The 21,012-nt window shown below is 41.7% G+C and overlaps 1 protein-coding gene across 3 annotated transcripts in view; it reads right to left on the minus strand.

Annotated features, from left to right (window-relative positions):
- Positions 1-21,012, minus strand: part of CNTNAP2 (contactin associated protein 2) — a 1,803,519-nt gene that overhangs the window by 30,787 nt on the left and 1,751,720 nt on the right. For all 3 annotated transcript variants that reach the window (XM_053266196.1, XM_053266197.1, XM_053266198.1), the window contains one exon: positions 7,440-7,670. In XM_053266196.1, coding sequence (XP_053122171.1) covers positions 7,440-7,670 — 231 coding nt within the window. The remainder of the gene's footprint in view (positions 1-7,439; positions 7,671-21,012) is intronic.

Here is a 21,012-nt window from a genome sequence, read left to right on the forward strand (position 1 = left end):
TTGGCTTCCTTCTCTCATTGAGCAAAATGTGTTTTACACACAAGTGTAAACATTACCATTTTTATCCAAAGAAGTGTCTAGTGGCTATACTCCTAGGAGTCAGAACTGCCAACAATAGCATCTTGAGATCACAGCTTCCTTTTATGAGAAATAGTGTAGTCTACACTAAGTCCATTTCACACATGATGTAAAGTAAATCCAGGTTGGTCACTGTCAGGGGCGTAGCTGGGGAGAGGGGGCCCGTGTTCATCCCTCTCTCTGGCGGCCCCTCAGAATGAGGGAGATAATGAAGAAAATAGGGAGGGATGGAGCTGGAGGGCCTTCAGGAGCTGGGGGCCCATGTTCTTTGAACCCTTTCGTTCAATTATAGCTACGCCCCTGGTCACTGTGTATATGTAATAGGGAGTTGCAGCCAATCCTAGGTCCCTGACAACTGTACCTGTGTGCCATAAATAACAAAAAGTCTTGAGATACCTTAAAGACTAACAAATTGATGACACACAAGTTTGTAAAAACATGCTTGAAGCATTCTCACTTTACCTTTTAGGTGTACAATTATTGTGTAATGTGTGAAACAGTCCCAATGAATCCTAGTTCTAGCTTGTTAGGTGAAGAATTTATCTCTGGCAGCTGCCAAATGAAAAGAACAAGGGCAGTGGGGTGTACCTGCAGCTGTGGAAAGTGTTCACTCCTGGCGTCCAGGACCACTTTGCACAGTACAAGAATCAGAAGCATGGCATGAGGATGTACACTGCACTCTTCCTTTCTCCCACTTTAATTATCTTCTTGCACATTATAAGCAGCAGCAGAAAGTGAGAGGATGAATGAACTGACACATCAATTTTCTCTGCTTCTTTTAAAGAACAAAACGGCCAGGAATAGCTGGGGCAAAGGGACTTGGGCTCAGTGTGCTTCCTTGATTCCAAGGCCTATCTTGTATGTATGGACTGGTACTTCCTGTTGGAAGTGAAGGACTATGCACTGTCTCTTGTCTCAGTGACATAGGGGGACAGACTAGTAAGTCAGAGGGCTAGAGGGTCAAGACATTGGTCATCCCTTCTCTACTGCTCTGACACTAATCCCTTTGATATGTAGATTGCTAATCTCAGGGACTTCCTTCCTTCCTGCTTTGTCACTTCCTCTCTTCCCTCCTTCCCTTCCCTCTACCTTGCAACATGCAAGCTCCTATCTCCCCTGCACCATGTGTGCAGAGATGCAGAATCCATCTGCATCTAGCTAGCTAGCTAGATTAGAGATTCTATCTCCTCACTTTCCTATCTAGAATGGAGTTCTCTAATAAATACCACTTATATTGATCTGAAACTATGAACTGGCTCCAAGTTACTTTACTCTCAGCATACATGCATGCCTAACTAAATTCCTCTGTATTGTGCCTCTGTGCACTCTGCTATAATGAAAAAGGGTTTTTCTTACCAGAGAGAATTCCCAATGCTTCCATCCCTAACATAAATATGCAAATAGTAGGATTGTCACTGAAGTAAATGAATCAGAGTTGACTCACCATGAATTCTGATGTGTTAAGCAATTAAATCCACATACGGATAAAACAGCCCTGAAGAAGATGGTATACTTTGCTTTTAGATGCATGCATGTGTATGTTGCAGCAGGCACCATCTTGGAAAAGGCATTATTTCCTAAGGTGGTGAGTCTGTTTTCATGTGCACCCTAACCCAGGCTAGGGAAGCCCAGCCTGGGCTAGGCTGTGCATGAGAACTGCAGGGATTGGGCCCGAGCCCAGCGGGGTAGCACTGCCTAGCCCAGTTTTTCATCCTGGCTCTTAGCCAGGGTTAAGAGCTTGGGTGAGCCCTTAACCCATGCTCTGAGAGTGTGTGTTTGCTGGGGCTACATTCAGCTCATCTCCTGGGGGAATTCCTCAATGCACTGCACATGTAGTGCATGTTATCTATTATCTACTATTATCCAGAGGCTGGGACACAAGAGTCAAGCGGTTGTCTGGGGGGAAGGTAAGTTGAACCAGCCTTCCCTTCCCTCCCGCCTCGGCCCATGCCGGTCGTGTGACTGGCCCCAATGTCTGCTGTGTTTTTTTTAAAATCTGTACTACTATTCATACTTATGTTTGTTTGTTTTTTAAATCTGTTGGCTACAAGACCTGCTGCCCAAAATGCTGTCCCCCATGGAGGACATTTAAAATCAATATTTTTCACAAAGACATAGGACTCTAGTGCTTCTCCTCAATGGCTATTTTACATCTTGTATCTTTTTAGTGTATGCCTTTAAAAAAGCACTAAGTGTGAATGTAAAACCTGTTTGTAAACATATTTCTTTTACAGGTACAAGGGGGTTGTAATTGTCTGCTGCTCCCTGTTGAGTGTGTGAACTGAGCAGCAACTCCAGGTTTGATTTGAGGCCATTTATAAAATGGCCTCCATTGTATAGATGAATTGTAAGGTGATAATCCTACATATACTGAAGAGAATGAACCAGTGAATGTCTACATGCGACTTCTAAGGACAAGGCCCATTTCACTGTACAACCTATAATGTAAAGATACATATGTTATGAAGAACAGAGGTTCCTATTGGTCATTTAAAGCTCCATTTTTAAAGCCTCCCAACAGTCTTTGCAAGTTATTAAAGCACATGATCCCAACATACATAAGAAAACAGTAATGTCATAAGAACTGTAGAAAAATGGAAGCAACATTGTTAAAAACTTACATTGTAGATTGAAATTATAGCAATTATGTTTTGTGGGGCAAATTCTTGACAGTGAGCATAGTGACAGAATCTACCATCATTTTTAATACAATCAGTAAGTCTTTCTCTAGGTACCCAAATATTATGATTATATAGTTCTATGTTCTAACCCTCTCTCTCATGGTTTGAGCACGTTTTGGGAGTGGTGTGGGGGAGCGTTAAAAAAGAGGAGAGCTGGTCCTTACCTGATCTGTCCCGCCCTATGCAGCTTCCCGCTGAGGTGGCACTTAGCCCAAGTACCCCTGTGCAGCACCAGGGGTACATGTGCATGCTGGCACTGTGCAGGGGGTACTCTGGCCAAGTGCCACCCCAGCAGGAAGCTGCATTGGGCAGCAGAGACCAGGTAAGGACATGTGCTCCTCTTTCTTAAAGCTCCACACCACTCCCAAAACATCCCTAACAGACAGGCATTAAGAATATGATTTGTAAAATGTCTTCTTCTTTCCCTTTTGAAGTTGTTCCTCATAACAAAACTATTGTAGAATTTCCACCAGTGCCCTTTTGGATAAAGGCTGTCTTTCCAGTGGAAAGCAGCATCTTCCTTTGTGATGGATTCTGCATATCAACTTTTGCCTGTTCTGCTCCATTAACATTCTGTTCAGGGCTACACACAGCAGTCTGAAAGGCTGGGGTCTCTCAGGGAGTGCCATGAGAATTTATGGCTTTGGCAGCAGGTAGCTGAACATCAACTGTCTGTACCTCCTGATGAAGTGTCAGGGGTGGAGTATGGATTGTAATTAAGTTGGGTAGGAAGAGAAGGGATGTGCAGAGGAGTGTCAGGAACCAAGCAAGATTGAAGGGTCTCCCCCCACCCCACCCCGCTTTCCATTAGTGAAGATTTATAGGAAATTCAGCACCATCATTACATTATTTTGAGAACCAAAGAATGGAGCTGCTAAAGCTAGGCCAGAGCTTGTGTTTGTTTGTGTGTTTGCTCATGGGTGGGGTGGGGCACTATGGCCAATGATCAAAGAATTCTAGCTTATTAATCTGTTGCTTTAAAATAAGTTGGTTAAATACAGTTGCCCATTACCAAAATCTCGATACATGTGCCTTTTTGCTACATCGAAGGATGTGTGGATCATATAATAATAACACAATTGTTATTAACAACAACACCTTTCCACATTCGGATCAGCAAACAACAGAATGACACGAGGCTTTTAAAAGAGTTGGAACCACACATGACAGTCACTTGTGTGTAGTTCTCTACCAATTGTGTGTGTGTGTGTGTGTGTGTGTACAAAATGCAGCTGCAGGGTCTACAACACATGGAAGACACACACTGGAAAGGGGTTCTCATCCTTTTCTGTACTGGCATTTCTATTGTAAATTTAAAAAAACCATTCCCAGCTGCTTTCTTCTTCTGTGGAGAAAAGCAACTTGGGAGAATACCCACCAGAGGGGGAACTCCCTTTCCACCATGTGGGTCTTCTGCTGCATATCACACTCTTTGAGACTGCACTGTGCAATGCACTCTTAGTAATAAACCATCCACAGCAATTAGAAGGCCTTGCATGCCTCTGGAAAGCCAGTTGAGAAGAGGACTGACATGCCAGTCCAAGGCCTTGGATTAATAAGAAAACCCATCTTCTCCCACCACTGTTTTCAGTTCTCTTATTAATAGGGCTTTCCACAAAGCCAATTCTAGAAACAACAACAAGCCAGACAGTGTTCGTAAAGAAAAAGATGTTAGATATGCACTAAATTGGATGCAACTGTAAGTATCCTAACGAGGAAGACACTACTTTAAGAGCAGTCAGGCAATCTGAAAGCACCTTTACAGTGTCCATCCAAAAATCTAGCACTGAGTTCTCAAAAAAAAAAAAAAAAAAGGTCTGAAAAATAAGCTGACCATGCATAGTGCTAATTGGCTGTGGCTGCCTCACAGTGTTTCTAAGGAGACTCCCATCCCCCAAATCCCTAGAACAATTTTGCACTTAAAAAAAAACCCTAATTAAAAATGGATAAACCCATAGACATGTATGTAGTATTTCTAAAAATAAAAAAGAGTGGACAACGCATCTGAATCATGGGGTAAGGATAGCAAGACTGATATCTAAGCAGCAGTTGATTAATTTATATTGACATGTCATTTTCGTTGCAAAGCTGGGCTCACATAGTAATGGAAGAATTCACTGGCAGCTCTGTTTTTAATATTACACCTATTCCCACCCCAAGCTGCTTCAGCTAAACATACTGGCTGACATTCTGCACAGTCTTACAAGGGTGGAACAAGAGCTCCATCCTCACAGGGAGCTACTAAACTAACTGTGTGGAAGTTTGGCTCACAGCACAGTATGGGCAGAAGGTGAAGCTGTTTTTGCTTCTCTCCCCACAAAAGCTCTTTTCTTATCCAGGAATATGACCATGAGGGCTGTGCAACCTTCACAAATGTGAGAAAGACTTGTGGAGAAGGGACCTGCAATTGGTTTAGTGGCTCCTAAAAGGATGGAGCTCTTGTTTCACACTTGTAAGAATGCCAGCTGGTTACATTTTTTACACCTGAGATAATCTAGACCTCTACTAGTAGTCAACATACATGGATGCTTAAATCACATTAAAATATGTTGTGATTAGATCACTGTCTATGTGGAAGACAAGTAGGGCACAAAGTAACTTTCAAAATTGTTTTTTGGGGGGTGGGGAGGAAACTATAGCAGTGGATTTTATAGGATATAGACATGATAAATGCATATCTTCCAAGGACTTATATTAATAATTCAACTAATAACTCAGTCTTTCATTCAAAAGTCTGCATATTCCTGAACCAAAGACAGACTGAGGAATTATATTACCATACCTATTAAGAAGAGCATAATTTTTTCAAAATAATAGCTATTCAGGATTCCGTCTAGCTTTTGCATTTCAAATATAGGAGGACCTTGATATTCGTGGGGGTTCTGTTTCCGGATGCAACTACAATGGGATCGTGGGAGTTAGGTTTCTGGTCACCGGACTGATAATTGGCCAATTTGGCAGGTGTGTGTGTGTGTGGGGGGGAAGCACCCTACCATGCTTTGCTGGTCCCCTGAGTTGTGCTGTGCCCTGAAAATTGCCTGAAAATCACTGGGGGGTTTTCCATTTTAAAAAATGGAGCCATTTTGAGGCTCCAAAACACAAAATGGCAGCCAGAAATGACTTCCGCAGTCATTTCTGGCCACCTATGACCAGTGTTCCCTTTATGACATGCGCATGTGCTTGCACTCACACAATTTTTGAAGTCCGCTCAGGTTGAATCAGGAACGCCCCACTCAGAATGCACGTGCGCACACACTGCCTTGATATTGCTGCCCAGAACAAAACTTATTCCTCACACAGATGAAAAAAATTAGAGTGAACACTGCCCATGACCCACAGATACATGAGGTCGGCATGTTTCCCCCTCTTTTTTTCCCTGTATGCCAAAGTCAGGTGTCTTTTACCTGAGCGTGGCTACACAAATCTGTGGATAATGAATCCATGGATATCGAGGTCTGCCTGTATCTGTTTTGGTGCCTCATTAACAATTGGTGAATAGCTGCACAATCAATAAAACAGACCACAGGGGGTCAACTCCCTGACTGCTTTGAATTTGACAGTAGCTAAAATCCATATGTAAATGGAATTTTATAAACACAATATCATTTTCCAAGATTTTCACAAGCAAATGCCTATATTTCATTTCATTATAAGCTTGTCTGTCCTACACAAACATAATTTTGAGGTAATTGAGGTTTGAAAGGAAAGCACCTGCATCCTTGATTTACTGTCAGTTTGCTATTGTTTAGAGGTGAAGAGGGACTTGTTGAGTCCTACTGCATCATCACCAGTGTGAAAAGTTGCCATAGCAACAGGGAAGGATGGTCAGTTATGGAAAGAAGTAGCCAGCAAACTAATTGGTACTACTTTAGCAATGCAACAGAGGACTGGAGGGAGCAATCAAGAAACATTTTAAAAGCCAAACTAGACATCATTTCAGCCAACATATAATCTCAACCCCGTTTCTCTGAAATAATAGGGAATGGAAGGTGTTGGGGAGGGAGGGCAGGGAGGAACTGAAAGGAGAGTATTGGTGCCCAACTCAAGGAAAAATCTTGTACAAGTACTTTCCCTATAAGCCATAACAAACAAGCCTTCTTCCCACTAATTATTCCAGCAAATGTAAGTGTTACAAGTAGTGGTGGCTGGTACAGGAGGGGCTGGGAAGGGGCAGAAAATGAGGTGCAGGTGTGGCTTTTTGGCACTCATCCTGCCCCAGCTGCCTCTCTGTCTCTCACCTCACTCCATCGTGGTGTTAATCTCAGGCATGCGAGCTGGTATTTACCAGATTATCCCCAATCTAGGATCCTTGTTAGAAATCCTGATTAAATGCTGTTTGATGGGGGTTGCCTGTCAATTCTGGGTACTCATACCATGCTCTTCAGGAGCATGTGAGACTCAGCCACAGCAGTCAACTCTTTAACTGTGTTCCCTGTGGTCATGGTGTGTGTGTGTACCCACATAAATCAGTGTTCCCACTGTGCTCCCACTGGTGTGTGTGTGTGTGCCCACATGAATCATTGCTTGGATTTGTTTTAACTTTACTCTTGGAGATAATTCTATTTTAACCATAATTTTTGTACTGAAGTTTGGGGACCTAGTTTAAAGCCAGAATACTGGTTTAAGTTGTTTAAAAATAAATGCAAAGAATCAGTGCTGTTGCCTGTAATCAGTCTTTACCTGAGTCGGAATGCCAAGGGTCTGTAGCTGAAGACATTGGTTGAATGGTTTGTGGATTTGCTCCGCAGTTGGATTCCACAAGTTCCCCTTCTGTGTAGATGCGAGAGGAGATGTTGGTTGGTCTCAAGGCTGCCTTGAGTGGGGCAATCTGGTTGAACTGTACTCTGGACAAGCAGCCAGAGAATCCTGGTGTATTGTATTTATGAATCTCTTGATCAATCTTCCCAAGTTCTAAGGGAAAGAAAAGAACATGTTCTTCAAATGATTTTATTGAAGCAAAAACAAACAACATTGTAATGCTGTGTATTTAATTTCCATTTTCAGGAAGTAAGGTACACGTCAGACTTTCCCACTATTGTAATAGCTGAGCTGCCTCTTCCCCTTCCATTGGCCCCAGTTGTTACAATAAGGTTACAGCTACAACATATAAGCAAATGGGTTTTATACCAATTTGCCTGTTGATGTGACTGTCCTGCTAACGGTAGTTTTGCTTTGGTGATGCAGTGGGTGAACTTAACAGTCTGAACAGCAGTCAAACAGCACAGCAGGTTTTCAATCCTCAGTGAAAACCCATTTTTGCGAATTACCTTACATATGTACAAGTCTATAAGTTGAATGCTGAATCAGCTCTTACTGTAGTTTTGCCTCTCTCATTCAAGCAGGCTGCCCTTAAAAAAAAAAAAGTAGTATAGCAAGTTTAAATGCCTATATGTTCATTAGGGATGTGCATGGAACCAGGCGGGGGTGGTTCAATGGCAAGGGGGGTTGCACTTTAAGGGCGGGGGAGGGTGCACTTACCCCTCCCTCCACTTTCCCCCTGCCGTCGCTCAGCATTTGCAAAGTCCTACGGGGCGGCAGTGTTCCTCCCTGCCGCCCCCGTCTGCTCCCTGGCCGGAAGTAGCTGGTGCGTGTACATACATTGGGTGTGCACATGCGCACACTGGGCTTGCACGTGTTGGATGGGCGCGTGAACACACGCCAGCTACTTCCAGCCACTTCCGACCAGGAGCAAATGGGGCGGCAGGGAGGTACACTGCCACCCCGTAGGACTTACCAAGCATTGGTGGGGAGAAAGCGGAGGGAGGGGTAAGTGCACCCTCCCCTGTCCTTAAACTGCGACCCCCTGCCTTTGAACATCGAACCTCCCAGTGTTTGAACCTGTTTGGAGGCCCATAAAAGGGCCTCCGAACAGGTTAGTGAACAACCCTAACATTCATCTTTCACTTTATCTATTCTTTTTTTTTTTTTTTTTGCAGAAGGTAGTTACTTACAATAATATGCATGCATAAACTGCTAACTGAGCAAAGAGGCACCTTTGAAAAGTGGTGATATTCTTTAGCTGGGAGATTGCAACTGGCCCTATCCATTCGCAGCACAGCATCCCTCCAGTGGCTGTTGCTGGTGTCTCTCTCATGTTTCTTTTTTAGATTGTGAGCCATTTGGGGACAGAATGCCATTTTATTTATTATTATTATTATTATTATTATTATTATTATTATTAATTTTATATTTATATCTTTGTGTACTGCTTTGGGAACTTTTTGTTGAAAATTGGTATACAAATATTCAATGTATTCAATATTGTATAAACATTTCAAAAAGAGTTTGAAGCTTCTTGAGACTGAGGAGGTATGCTTCTTGAGGTTGAGGAGGTATGGCACTCACCCATCCAGGCATTAACCTTAAGTGGTGCAGCGGGGAAATGCTTGACTAACAGCCAGAAGGTTGCCAGTTCAAATCCCCGCTGGTATGTTTCCCAGACTATGGGAAACACCTATATCAGGCAGCAGTGATATAGGAAGATATTGATTGATTGATTGATTGCATTTATACCCTGCCCAAACTTACGTCTCTGGGCAGCTAAAAGGCATCATCTCTTACTGTACAGGAGGAGGCAATGGTAAACCCCTCTTATATTCTACCAAAAGAAAACCACAGGGCTCTGTGGGCGCCAGGAGTCAAAATCGACTTGACGGTACACTTTACCTTTAGATCTACTTAACTTCAACAAGATTAAACCATGACATGGGACCATGTTGTTGATGGCACAAAGGCTAGTCAATAGGCAACCTGTTAGAAATATGTAGAAATGTTTTTTTTCTTCCTTAGAGTTCCCCCAAAGAAAAATGTATGTTTCCCCCCCCCCCAAGTAAGGCTTTCAAAGTACCTCCACCACATTTAACATATTATGTCTATCTCCACATTGTGTTTGTAGTGAAGCCACTGCCCAGAAAGGCAGCAGTAAATAATACAAAACAATATCCCAAAGCACTTCTCCAATCCAGATTAGGAAACAATGTGAAAGCTAGAGAGTCTTTCAACGAGTCTGTTGCTTTGACTGCTTATATTACAGTGATTACTCATGCACAGATCATTTAAAACATGCAAATGTCTTCATAATAATTAGTTTGTTCAAGCCTCAAAGCAATTCTATGAGGTAGAATTATACAACTATAATTCCAATTTTCAAGATGCAGAAGCAAGGCTGATAGATTGTGTGGATGACAATCACTGAGCTGAACAAACCAGCTACTGTATGATGACTTTTTTCTCATTTTTATCCTGAGATGGTTGTGCTAATAGGATTTCTCATTAAAAATATGGCCTAGGGAAGACAGACATTTCAAGGGCAGAAAAACAAATCTGAAGTTCAAAAACATATTCACACCTAAAATTAGCCAGACTTTCACTGGGAATGGAGCAACAGAAAAAAATCAGTTCTCAATAATAAGCTACCCAGTGGAGTCCAGGATGAAGAAAAGGGGGATGCATTGCAGCTTCAAAGCCTATATTCAAATTCAGAATTTCACCCAACAGAACACACTTGGATGCATCTCTAAATTCATTCTGGCCCAGGATAGCCAAGTTGAAACAATAAATAATTGTACATTTAAGAAGCTCTAGGGTTCTTACATTCTCATATTAAACATGCAGCAACTGACGCATCTAGCAGGTTATTTATTTATTTATTATTAAGTATTAGCAGTATGCTTAGAGCTAGACCAACACAAACATTTAAAACAGGTCAAGACAAAGGTGACCAGTTCAAATCCACAAGAGAAACCTCTAATAATTCATGGCAAGAGCTCTTTCTGAAGAGCTAAAAGTAAGTAATTTCTTATTTACTGGACATAAGGTAAGATGTAGGAAAGATAAACAGGAAAGAGTAGAGTAGAAATTAATGGAGCATTTAGAACACTGAGAACCTGTGTAGATTATTGAAATAATTTGGGTAGCATATTTAACACTCTAAATATAACAGCTGGACATTCTTCTAGATTATTAGTGTAATGAAAGAGTGTTGGTCTTGGATGTGGAAAACTCAGAAGAAGACTTCCACAGAGGAGTGCTTCACACAGCAACTGCATTTGCTGTAGTGGTAATATGTCTCCATTTGCAGCAATGCACACTTTGGTCACACTCAGCAGTGGCACATCTTAACAAGCCTGGGAAGCACCAAAAGGTGGGATGGGTGGCATGCGCGAGGCACAACTGGAGTTGCCAGGAACCTGAGGCTGCTGCGCAATCATCTGGCACCCCCCTGGCTCATTCGCAGGAGCTGCTGCTGGTCATGCTTCATTAAAACCAATAGATCACATTTGAAAATAATGGAATTTGTTAGTTATAACTAGCTTGTTCCATTGGCATTAATGGGACTTAACCATAACTAACTACAGCTCCATTCAGTTCTTAAAGTATAAAAGGGAGATGCATGCCTCCAACTTACAATGTGTACCCTACCACGTAGTCATTGCCAGTCATGGCTATCTGGCACAAAACTGCATGTTTTAAGAAGAACATCTTTTACCAGAGCCAACAGTGACTTAACACAGCTGTAGTAAACTTTATCACCACATACAGTGGGACACACAGCCCTCAGCCATAAAGTTTGCTGGGTAGATTTGGACAACTCAATCACTCTCATTGTAACCTATTTCACTGGATTGTCCTGAGGATAAAATGAAACCCAAGTACACTGCTTTGAGCTCATTGGTGGATACAGTTTGATATAGTTCTCTTAATAGAATTTCTAGTACCCATATTCTGTCATAGCCCAGCTGTAAATCCGAGAAACAGAACTTGGTATAGGGCTATGCAGATTGAAAATCATGCCTGCTTCTAATGGGTGGGGCACAAGGGGAAAGGGTTAGCCCTACTTCAATGATATTCATGTGCTCATTCTGTATTTTATCCCATATTAGTGAATATATCTTTCTCCCATAGGAGAGAATACCAAACTTGTAGTACTGGTGACCCAGACCCCAGAAAAACTGTGTTGAGGAGTACACTATGAGCCAGTTTTGGTTATGTTAGCTATGCTGCCCAATGTCAGTTGGCAAAGGGAGGGGGTGGTGCACATGCTCCCAATTCCTGGTCTTCTGCACCATGTAAATGTCTGAGAAGTGATTGTGTGTAAGGGGTCCATCGAGGTTGCTTGAGCGGGGTAACCAACATCAACCAGCCTACTTCAAATCTTAGATTGCCAATGTCATTTGTCCACACCAAGCTACCACAATGGACCCCTATGTTAAAATAATTAACATAGCCAGACTGTGAAAACTGGCCCTGTATCTCTGCGCAAAGCACACAGAGAGCCAGTTTGGATTAAACCACCTGCTAGCCCCATTCACCATGTGATGAGGAGCTTGAGTATAAACATTCTGCTCCCCCTCCCCAAGTTTGCCATTCTTCTTCATGTAATCACTTCACATAATCTATTTGAATTGCCCCTCAAATGCAAGTTAAATACTACTTTAATGTAGTATTTAATCTTGTGTAAGTGGTACTTTAGCCACCTAATGGCGCAGCAGGGAAGTCACTTGTCAGCAAGAGGTTGCTGGTTCAAATGCCTGCTGGTATGTTTCCCAGACTATGGGAAACACCTATATTGGGCAGCAGTGATATAGGAAGACGCTGAAAGGCATCATCTCATACTGTGTGGGAGATGGCAATGGTAAATCCCCTCCTGTATTCTACCAAAGAAAACCACATGGCTCTGTGGGCACCAGGAGTCGACATCAACTCAATGGCAGAACTTTACTTTACTTTAAGTGGTACTTTGGAGAAATCACCATGTGATTATTGGATAGACTCCCATGTGATTATATCATGTACATACATACATACCCTTCATTGTGTAGTGTGTAGTGGACAAAGCCAGTTGCTGGTATTGTCATAACTGACTCAGAGTTGTGCTGCCTCACTTGGGATCCTAGAAATATTTATTTATTGAAATAGCAAGGATGGGCAGGAATCTTCTCCCCATCCCAGACTGAGCACAGCATGAGTTGCAGCTCGGAGAGACAGTTGCTGCCAGTGGGCCTCCTCCTTGCCCATAACACCCCCTTCAAGCTTCCTCTCTGGCATCTCCAGATAGTGCTGAAAGAGGCTCCTGTCTGTAACCTTGGAAAAGCCGCTGTGTAGACAATACTGAGCTAGATGAACCAATGGTCTGACTCGGTAGAAAGCAGCTTCCTATGTTCCAGTAATCAGCTGTAGCTAGTGAAGTGAGCTGGTGATGGTAACCAATGTTCAAAATGCAGTTAAGCATTCCCTTTTATAATCTGAGAGTTTAAAACAAGACACAGTACTAACCCAGGCTCAGACTGGCCCACAGGGCAACATGGCATATTCCTGGTGCACCCCACCTTCGGGGCGCCTCTGTGCCCCGCCACACTCAGCAGCAATGAATACTCCCACCCATTCTGCTCAAAACCCAGCGCTCTCCTCACATACATTCCACCACCCTCTCAGTGCCCCCTGTCCAGCCCTGTACTAACCTAATTAAATGAGCAGCAGCAGCAGCCTTAGCAACCATCTTAAGGGTCTTAAGAATTAAGCCGCAGATGAGGGCTTAACACTAGCCCTGTTCAGACATTATGTTGTGCCTGCTCATAGATGTCTGTATACATATACATGTTTTTGTGTGAGTAAGTGTACAGGCCCCCTCAAATGCAGGGTATAGATAGAAAGTGTACTCCTGTATGTACATTTAACCTAATGTGTAAATAGGGCTACTGGGTCCTGGCTTAATTACAAAAAGGGGGGGGGATGTTTATCCTAAACATCCACCAAAAAGAAGAGTGCTGTATACCCCACATTATGAACACTGGCTGGTTCTGATGAAACAATTATTTTCCTGGACCTTTGTATAATGTTTTTTAGTTGTTTATTTTAAGAATATGTTGCACATACTATGAAATACTGCACATTTTATAAGGTGGCTAGTCAAGGTCAGCTTATTCAATATGTTCTGAAGGAAACAATTGTTTTTCTGCAATGGCACTGTTTGTCATGGATCATGGACTACCATAGTATTGTCTGGATAGGGAGGCTTTGATCAAAATCTGCTAGAGATAAGAACTGGCTTGTCAGCCTCTTCAAAGACAGTGTTTATCTGTCCTTTGTGAAATAAAAAAAATTGCATCACTACCTTTCATTCAACTTAGTAGGGCAAATCCAGAGAGAGACAACAGTGCTACTCCCTCCTGCTCAGCTGGAAAATAGAAAAGGCTCAGGAACACAGAGTAGGAGCCCATTCTACGGCTCCTCTCTATCTTCATGTCAGCATTAAATTAATTTCTAGAGGATTCATGCAGCAGCACTATGGAGAAGCCACAGAATGGGCTACTCCAACATGGTTCTGGGCTCCTATTATTATCTTGGCAGTTCAGGGAAAAGCACCTTTTCAGCAGCTCCCATATTGCTGCAGTAACATAGGACCCACCCATAATGATCCACAGAATCTTACATCAGTCTTGTACAGGTGTCCCAGTTCTTACTATGAGCTTATTTAACTCATCTTAAGTGTGGCTTGTCAACTTTTATTGATCACTAGTAGGTGAGGCCTGTTGTTGACTGGGCAAAGTCGTTTTGCATAGATTGCCTTTACAGAAACGTTCAAGTAATTAAATATGTGTAATAGATTTTTCTTATTAATGTGCTTGCAAAAGGGAAATAAAAGAACACTTTGGAATTTTTAGGATTTCAAACATTATTCATTTGATTGAATAATTACCATGTATTATAAATTTGATTAACTGTAAATTTTAATCTTATTGGTCTTATTATTAAGTGTTAAAAATCTTTTGAGAACAGATAAAATATGATTATATTCAGATTTTTTCTTGAAAACAAAAAACAAAAAAAATTTCACCAAACACATCCAGGTGTAAAAAGTAGTGCATTCTGCTAATTTCAGTGGCAGGATTGTGTATGCAAAATTTGGTATCTGTAGTTCATTGGGATTTATTTATATACTGCCTGATACATGTATCTCCAGGTGGTGGTGTATACAATCCAAAGCACAACAAATATAAAACATAATTTAAAAAATTAAAACACTATGCTTTTTAATAAATAATGTCTTTATTTCACTGTGATAGGATGGGAGTTACTCTATGCTTTTCTTGGATCTACCCTCAGTAGAGAGATTGCTCTGATCCCGGTCTAGGAGCATGCCACTCCTTTGAGGTAGGCCACCAGTGGAAAACTGATCTAAAGCCACTGACCAGGCTTAGACATGGCTTCCACAACCTAGAACTGTCTGGCTTGGGACTTGCAAGCACTGTACAGCCAGAGTCCACATAACCCAGCTCTAGTTAACAATGTATTATTCTGGAAACAACTCAACAGTAGCTCATGACCTTTAAGAGGTCTGCAAGAATTCTGCAAGTAACCCTCCAAAACATTTTAAACCAGACTGTAGCTACCTCTGAGTATACAAAATTTATTAAGAAACAAGGGTTGCACACAGAATAAGGAATTGGAGGGAAATAGGGGGAACTGGAAGTAAAGAAAGGCACACAGGAATTCAAAAGAAAACACAAAAACATTAACAAACTGAGTGACTAGCACTGAATTTTGCTTTAGTCTAGCAGTAGGCAAGTCCTTGGTTGAGAAACATTAATCTCTTCAGCTTCTCTCTTTCTGGACACTAGTGATATGGGTTGATATTAGGTTGCTGGCAACTCATGACTGTAAAGGTAAAGTGTGCCGTCAAGTCAGTGTCAACTCTTGGCGACCACAGAGCCCTGTGGTTTTCTTTGGTAGAATACAGGAGGGGTTTGCCATTGCCTCCTCCCACGCAGTATGACATGATGCCTTTTAGCATCTTCCTATATCGCTGCTGCCCGATATAGGTGTTTCCCATTGTCTGGGAAACATACCAGCGGGGATTTGAACTGGCAGTCTCTGCTTGCTAGTCATTTCCTTGCTGCGCCATTAGGTGGCTCAACTCATGACTGTACTGGTGATGAAATGGTGGGGATCTTGGCCCCTATTTTATAGTGATTAAAAGGGGGGAAGGTTTTCTCACTCTTTCACAGACAGACAGTTCTGGGGTCTAATGAAAAGAATCAACACATATCTGATGTAAAGCTGGTCTTACTCCAATCCAGGGTTGGGGTTTCCCCTCTAACCTGGAGGTTCCTCCTCTTTAATGGGTATAAATCTACATGTCTAAAGGTAGGTCTGATTACCTATTGTGAAAAAGGGTTTAGGCCTGAAGCTGGATGGTCCTGTCACTTCAATGACAAAAGCAAGGATTGTCCTCATTCAGTAATAAAAAGGGAGGAATGTCTCCCATTCAGAGCACTCAGGGTGGACTGGACATATCAGGCATTCTTGAGATAAGATGGAGATCTGCCATTTGCAGATTTGTCACATATGCACAAACCAATCAACCAAAACAAATAAAAAAATCTTCAAAATATATAATAGATTACCAACAAAGGAATCTCAAAAAGGCAGCCATTTGATGTCTATCTTTGATGTAAACTTGGTACATCTTCTCCATATCTTGAAAACTGTTGTGGCTGTTCTTCTGTGTCACATTCCATGACTCACAGACATCATTATTGCTGAAGAAGTAACAGTTCTGTACTTTAAGCTTTGTAGTTTTAGCAAATGTCAAGCTTCAACAGAATTATATGTCTGATTTTCCATGCTTGTGAAATGCAAACTTTAAGCAATAGAGATCAAAAGATTTCTTAGCACTGTGTTGTCCCAATTGTGTTTTCATTGGACATATGGGCAGGCTCAAAAAAATCTTTAAACACCTTTGTATATGCATCTAGGTATTCTGGCTCAGGGTTACTAGACTTGTGTACATGGGTATTTCAAGATGTGTATGTATCTGCGCTTTGTATGTTTACCGCAGGAAACACTGGTGTAACAATCAGGTTTGCCAAGTCAAGTGTTCAGCCTGCTTTAAAACAACTTCACAGTTGTGGAGCAATACAATACACTTCTGAAAACTCATGTAAAATATTATCTTTCCCTTTAGATTTGCTGCGGAATTATGTGCAGGTGCTTCTATTCACCAATTTAAGCTCTGGTTTCACAAGGAATTTATGGCCAGCGGAGTGTAGTGGTTAGAGTACTGGACTAGGACCGGGGAGACCTGAGTTCCAATCCCCATTCAGCCATGATACTAGCTGGGTGACTCTGGGCCAGTCACTTCTCTCTCAGCCTAAGCTACTTCACAGGGTTGTTGTGAAAGAGAAACTCAAGTATGTAGTACACCGCTCTGGGCTCCTTGGAGGAAGAGCGGGATATAAATGTAAATAATAATAATAATGGCATGGGAACTGTTTCCTCATAGGAACATAGGAAGCTGCCATATACTGAGTCAAACCATAGGTCCATCTAGCTCAGTATTGTCTACAGAGACTGGCAGCAGCTTCTCCAAGATTGCAGGCAGGAATCTTTCTCAGCTCTATCTTGGAAATGCCAGGGAGGGAACTTGGAACCTTCTGTTCTTCCCAGAGCGGCCCCATCCCTTCAAGGGAATATCTTACAGTGCTCACACATCAAGTCTCCAACATCACTCCTGTGACATCAGTGTAGAAAGACATAACCTCGATCGGGCAACTAATTTGATCCCTTCCTAAATCAAATTGCCCTCAGACAGGATTGGAAGGTACTGTAACAAGTGGGCAACATCTCTGGGGTAGAGCACTTGCTTTGCAGGTAGCCCACTAGGGCAACTCACAAATAAATAATAAATAAATCCATCCATCCATACTCACATGTTATGCTGGCATTTCCAATCAGTCCACACTGGTTCAACTTAAAACGTTTGCACATTTGTGTTTTTGCACACAAACATCTTCTTTAGACACCTGTGGCAGTGCAGACCAACTGGAAATACCAGCACAACACTGCAGAATATGTGGGACAGTATAAACCGTAATGAAATCACTAGTTTAAAAAAATCAAACACAATTTAAAACAAAATCCAAAGGTAGAATACAACAAAATAAATGAACATCATAATAAAAATCAAAAGAGCAACAACATATTTATTTATTTAAGGAAAAATGAAATCTCACGTAACAGCCAGAGAAAACAATAATCCCACACCAAAAGCCAAGGAAAGAAAATAGCACTGGGCTAGATGGGCCACATGTTTAGACTCTGCATAAGGCAGCTCTTTATTCCCATTAGATACTGTTTCATGTTTCTATTATATCAGTTTTGTCTCTACAAGGCTGAAATGTTATATTTCCCCCTTCTACTATTAAGCATCCATTTATGGGCCAGATTAAAAGTATCAATCACAAATCTTTGTGAGAATACTTGGGCAAGCTCTATTAAACTAAAACAAAATGATCTCAACATAAAATGATAATGAATTGTAATAAGAGTAATTTCCCTTTCAATTAAATGAGCCACTAATTGCTTTTAGGTCAATTTGAGCAATGGATTATCCACACAAAATGAAGCACCATTCACTGGCTTGCTCATAATTCTCAGAAAGATATCTTGTTACACTACACAATGCCCACAGAACACTTCAGGATGCATCTATACTGTGACCTTTCTATTGTTTAAGCTGAGCTTTTAACTCATTACTCTCAGAGAGTGAGAATACATGAACAAAGCCAGAAGCAGCTTTATCAGGGAAGTCAGTGTGGTATAGTGGATAGTGCTTCAGATGTGTTCCCAGGTCTCTTTGTCCAACTCCTCACCTAGCCATGAAGCTCACAGGGTGACCTTGGGCCAGCGACCATCTCTCAGTCTAAGCTACATTACAGGATGGTGGCGAAGATAAGATGCGGGGCAGTGGGGAATCATGGGTTATTTGGAGGAAGAATATGATAAAAATTTAATAATAAAGATTAGCCAGTTGCAGCTTCTCTTGAAGAAACCTAAGGAACTTTAGTCCTATGAAGAAGCTAGGGACCTTCAGCATACAATTGTCTGTATCCTCACAAACCTACAGTTACCAGGATTTGGGAAGGGTGTGTGGATACAGGGAAGCCATGAAGTTAAACTGGGGCATTTCAAATTTTCAATTGCTATAATCATAAACCTCCCCTGTACAGTTTCCCCCTCTAAGTGCCTTCTTAATGTATGTTGTCTAGGCTGTGCATGAATGCAAATGTTGGGACTGGGTCCAACCAGATCTAACCCAATTCTGAAAATGTTGGTTTGGAGTCCTTTGAACCCTTCAGAATGTTGGAGTCGGGATTGGAGTCAGGGTTGGGTATATTTGTGACCAACCTTAAAATACTTTTTATAAGGAGATGAGATGCTCACCATGAAACCCGGAATAAAACTAACTGAACACCAGAGAATCACAGGGGGAAACCAGGAAACTGGCAGCTTTATTACACAGTAAGAGCTAAAAAAACATTTTTTAAAATAGAGAAATAAATGCTTGGGCAGGTTGGCAGGCAGATAGAGGGCAGAACAAGGAACCCTCTCCCCATAGCAGCAGCAGCAGCAGCAGCAGCAGCAGCAGCAGAAGACTCTCACCACCATTTGGAGCTTCAGAAAGCTCCTATTTCTTCCAAAGGAGGTTGGAGAAATCCAAACCGAAATAGGCTCCCCAACTTTGTGCTAGCCTGGTCCCAGAAGGTGTTAAAAGTTAGCAATTAGTGAGAGGGAGTTAGTTCTATTTGTGTGAGACATTATTTCTTGTATACCTCTATCTAGTGTGTATTTGCAACAAAAGAATATTCAAAGTATCATCAAAAGGGTAAGCGTGAGTGAGGCAAGTTAATCAACACATTTGACTTAAGGCAGAAGCATCCTGTTACTGGGCAACAGGTTAATTTCAGCAGTGTGAGACTGGTAATTAAGTCTGACCCATTGTCTCAGTGAGTTTCCACAGACACTGATAACCAATGGTAGATTACCCCTGCCTCTACAAATCATTTACCAGGCAGTCATGAGATTCACTTCTGAATTCAGATATTACTTCATTATAAAATGAAATCAGACACAGGCCTATATTTCACCGTACTTCTGAGTTGGTACCTCTGGATCTGATATGTTATAGACCGTTCATAACAGGATTGGGAGCATTCCCAGCTGGCTCTGAAGTGGTCCGTATCAAGAAGTTTCCAAAATTCCTGATCTGACATTGCACAGCTCTAATCGCTGCCTCAAATTGTCAGCTACTAGAAGGAGGGGAAAGTGGTGGTGCTAGTAGTGGTGAATTTATTTAGCCTATGGAGAAGGCTTTGAAGGAAGGGCGGAGGGGAACCAATTTCATTTTCAGGCAGTACAGTTTCATTCAGTACAATAGTGTTTCTTGTTATCTGCTTTGATAACATTTCACAGTGTGAAGTAGGGCGGTTTAAACAATTTGTAAAATGCCTGTGCACAGTAGACTAAACCCTGGAATATTTTCTCCCAAGTGTAAAACTGTAACATCAACCTGTTAATTTGTTTCTGTTCCAATTTCGTCACTCAATTTGGTCACACACTATATATAGTATCTTATGGAACAGAACGTGAAATTTTGTCAAGCACAGCTATGCTCTGGTCCTTTGAAACACCTGCCCACCTAGTGTTTAGAATTATCTTGATCAGAGAGCCATCATAGGCCAGAGTCACAAGATAACAGTGCAAGAGTGGCTCCAGAAGGGGGGCAAGTGCCCCCTCCAACAAATAGTTTGCCCCCTCCTATCTGCCCCCAGTTCTGTTTCAGAAATCTAATACGTAAGACACAGCTTGCTTGTCCACCCATAAATGCACTTTGCCCCTTCTGTGCTTCCCCTCTATTTTGTTTCTGGTGCCGCCACTATATCAGTGAAAAATAATGTGTGTGTGGGGGGGGGGAATTGTCCAACATATTGTAGTAGAATTACCGTTACAGAGTTAATTTAAGAACTTTCTGCTTTAGGCAAAAGTTAGAAGAGTCCAAGGGTGAAATTTCTTGTTCTTTTCAGTTTTTAAGTCAATTCTTCATCGAATAATTAAGCAGCATGGTTGTTTGACTGCATTAAAAAGTGAGTACGTTTGTTTATTACAGCATATAGGGCTGTGTACAGAAAAGAAAATCTAGCTATGGTGTCCTATGGAAAAACTGAAGATTAGAAGAATTTACCAGAAAAAGAGGATTAGCAACAAAATAGAAGCCAGGAGACAAAAGCCTAGCAAAATTGAAACATATCTTAACAGAACACTGTGCTCCAAAGTCAAATATTATGGAGAGATGTTTTAAATTCCACAATAGAATGAGAAGAGGAGAGTCTATAGACTCTATATCAGAATCAGTAGTTAGTTGAACTAAAAAAATGCTAACTGAGCACTCTTGTTTGGAAATATCCCCTGAGTG

This window comes from Hemicordylus capensis, chromosome 6 (assembly GCF_027244095.1).
Source record: "Hemicordylus capensis ecotype Gifberg chromosome 6, rHemCap1.1.pri, whole genome shotgun sequence".
NCBI lineage: Eukaryota > Metazoa > Chordata > Lepidosauria > Squamata > Cordylidae > Hemicordylus > Hemicordylus capensis.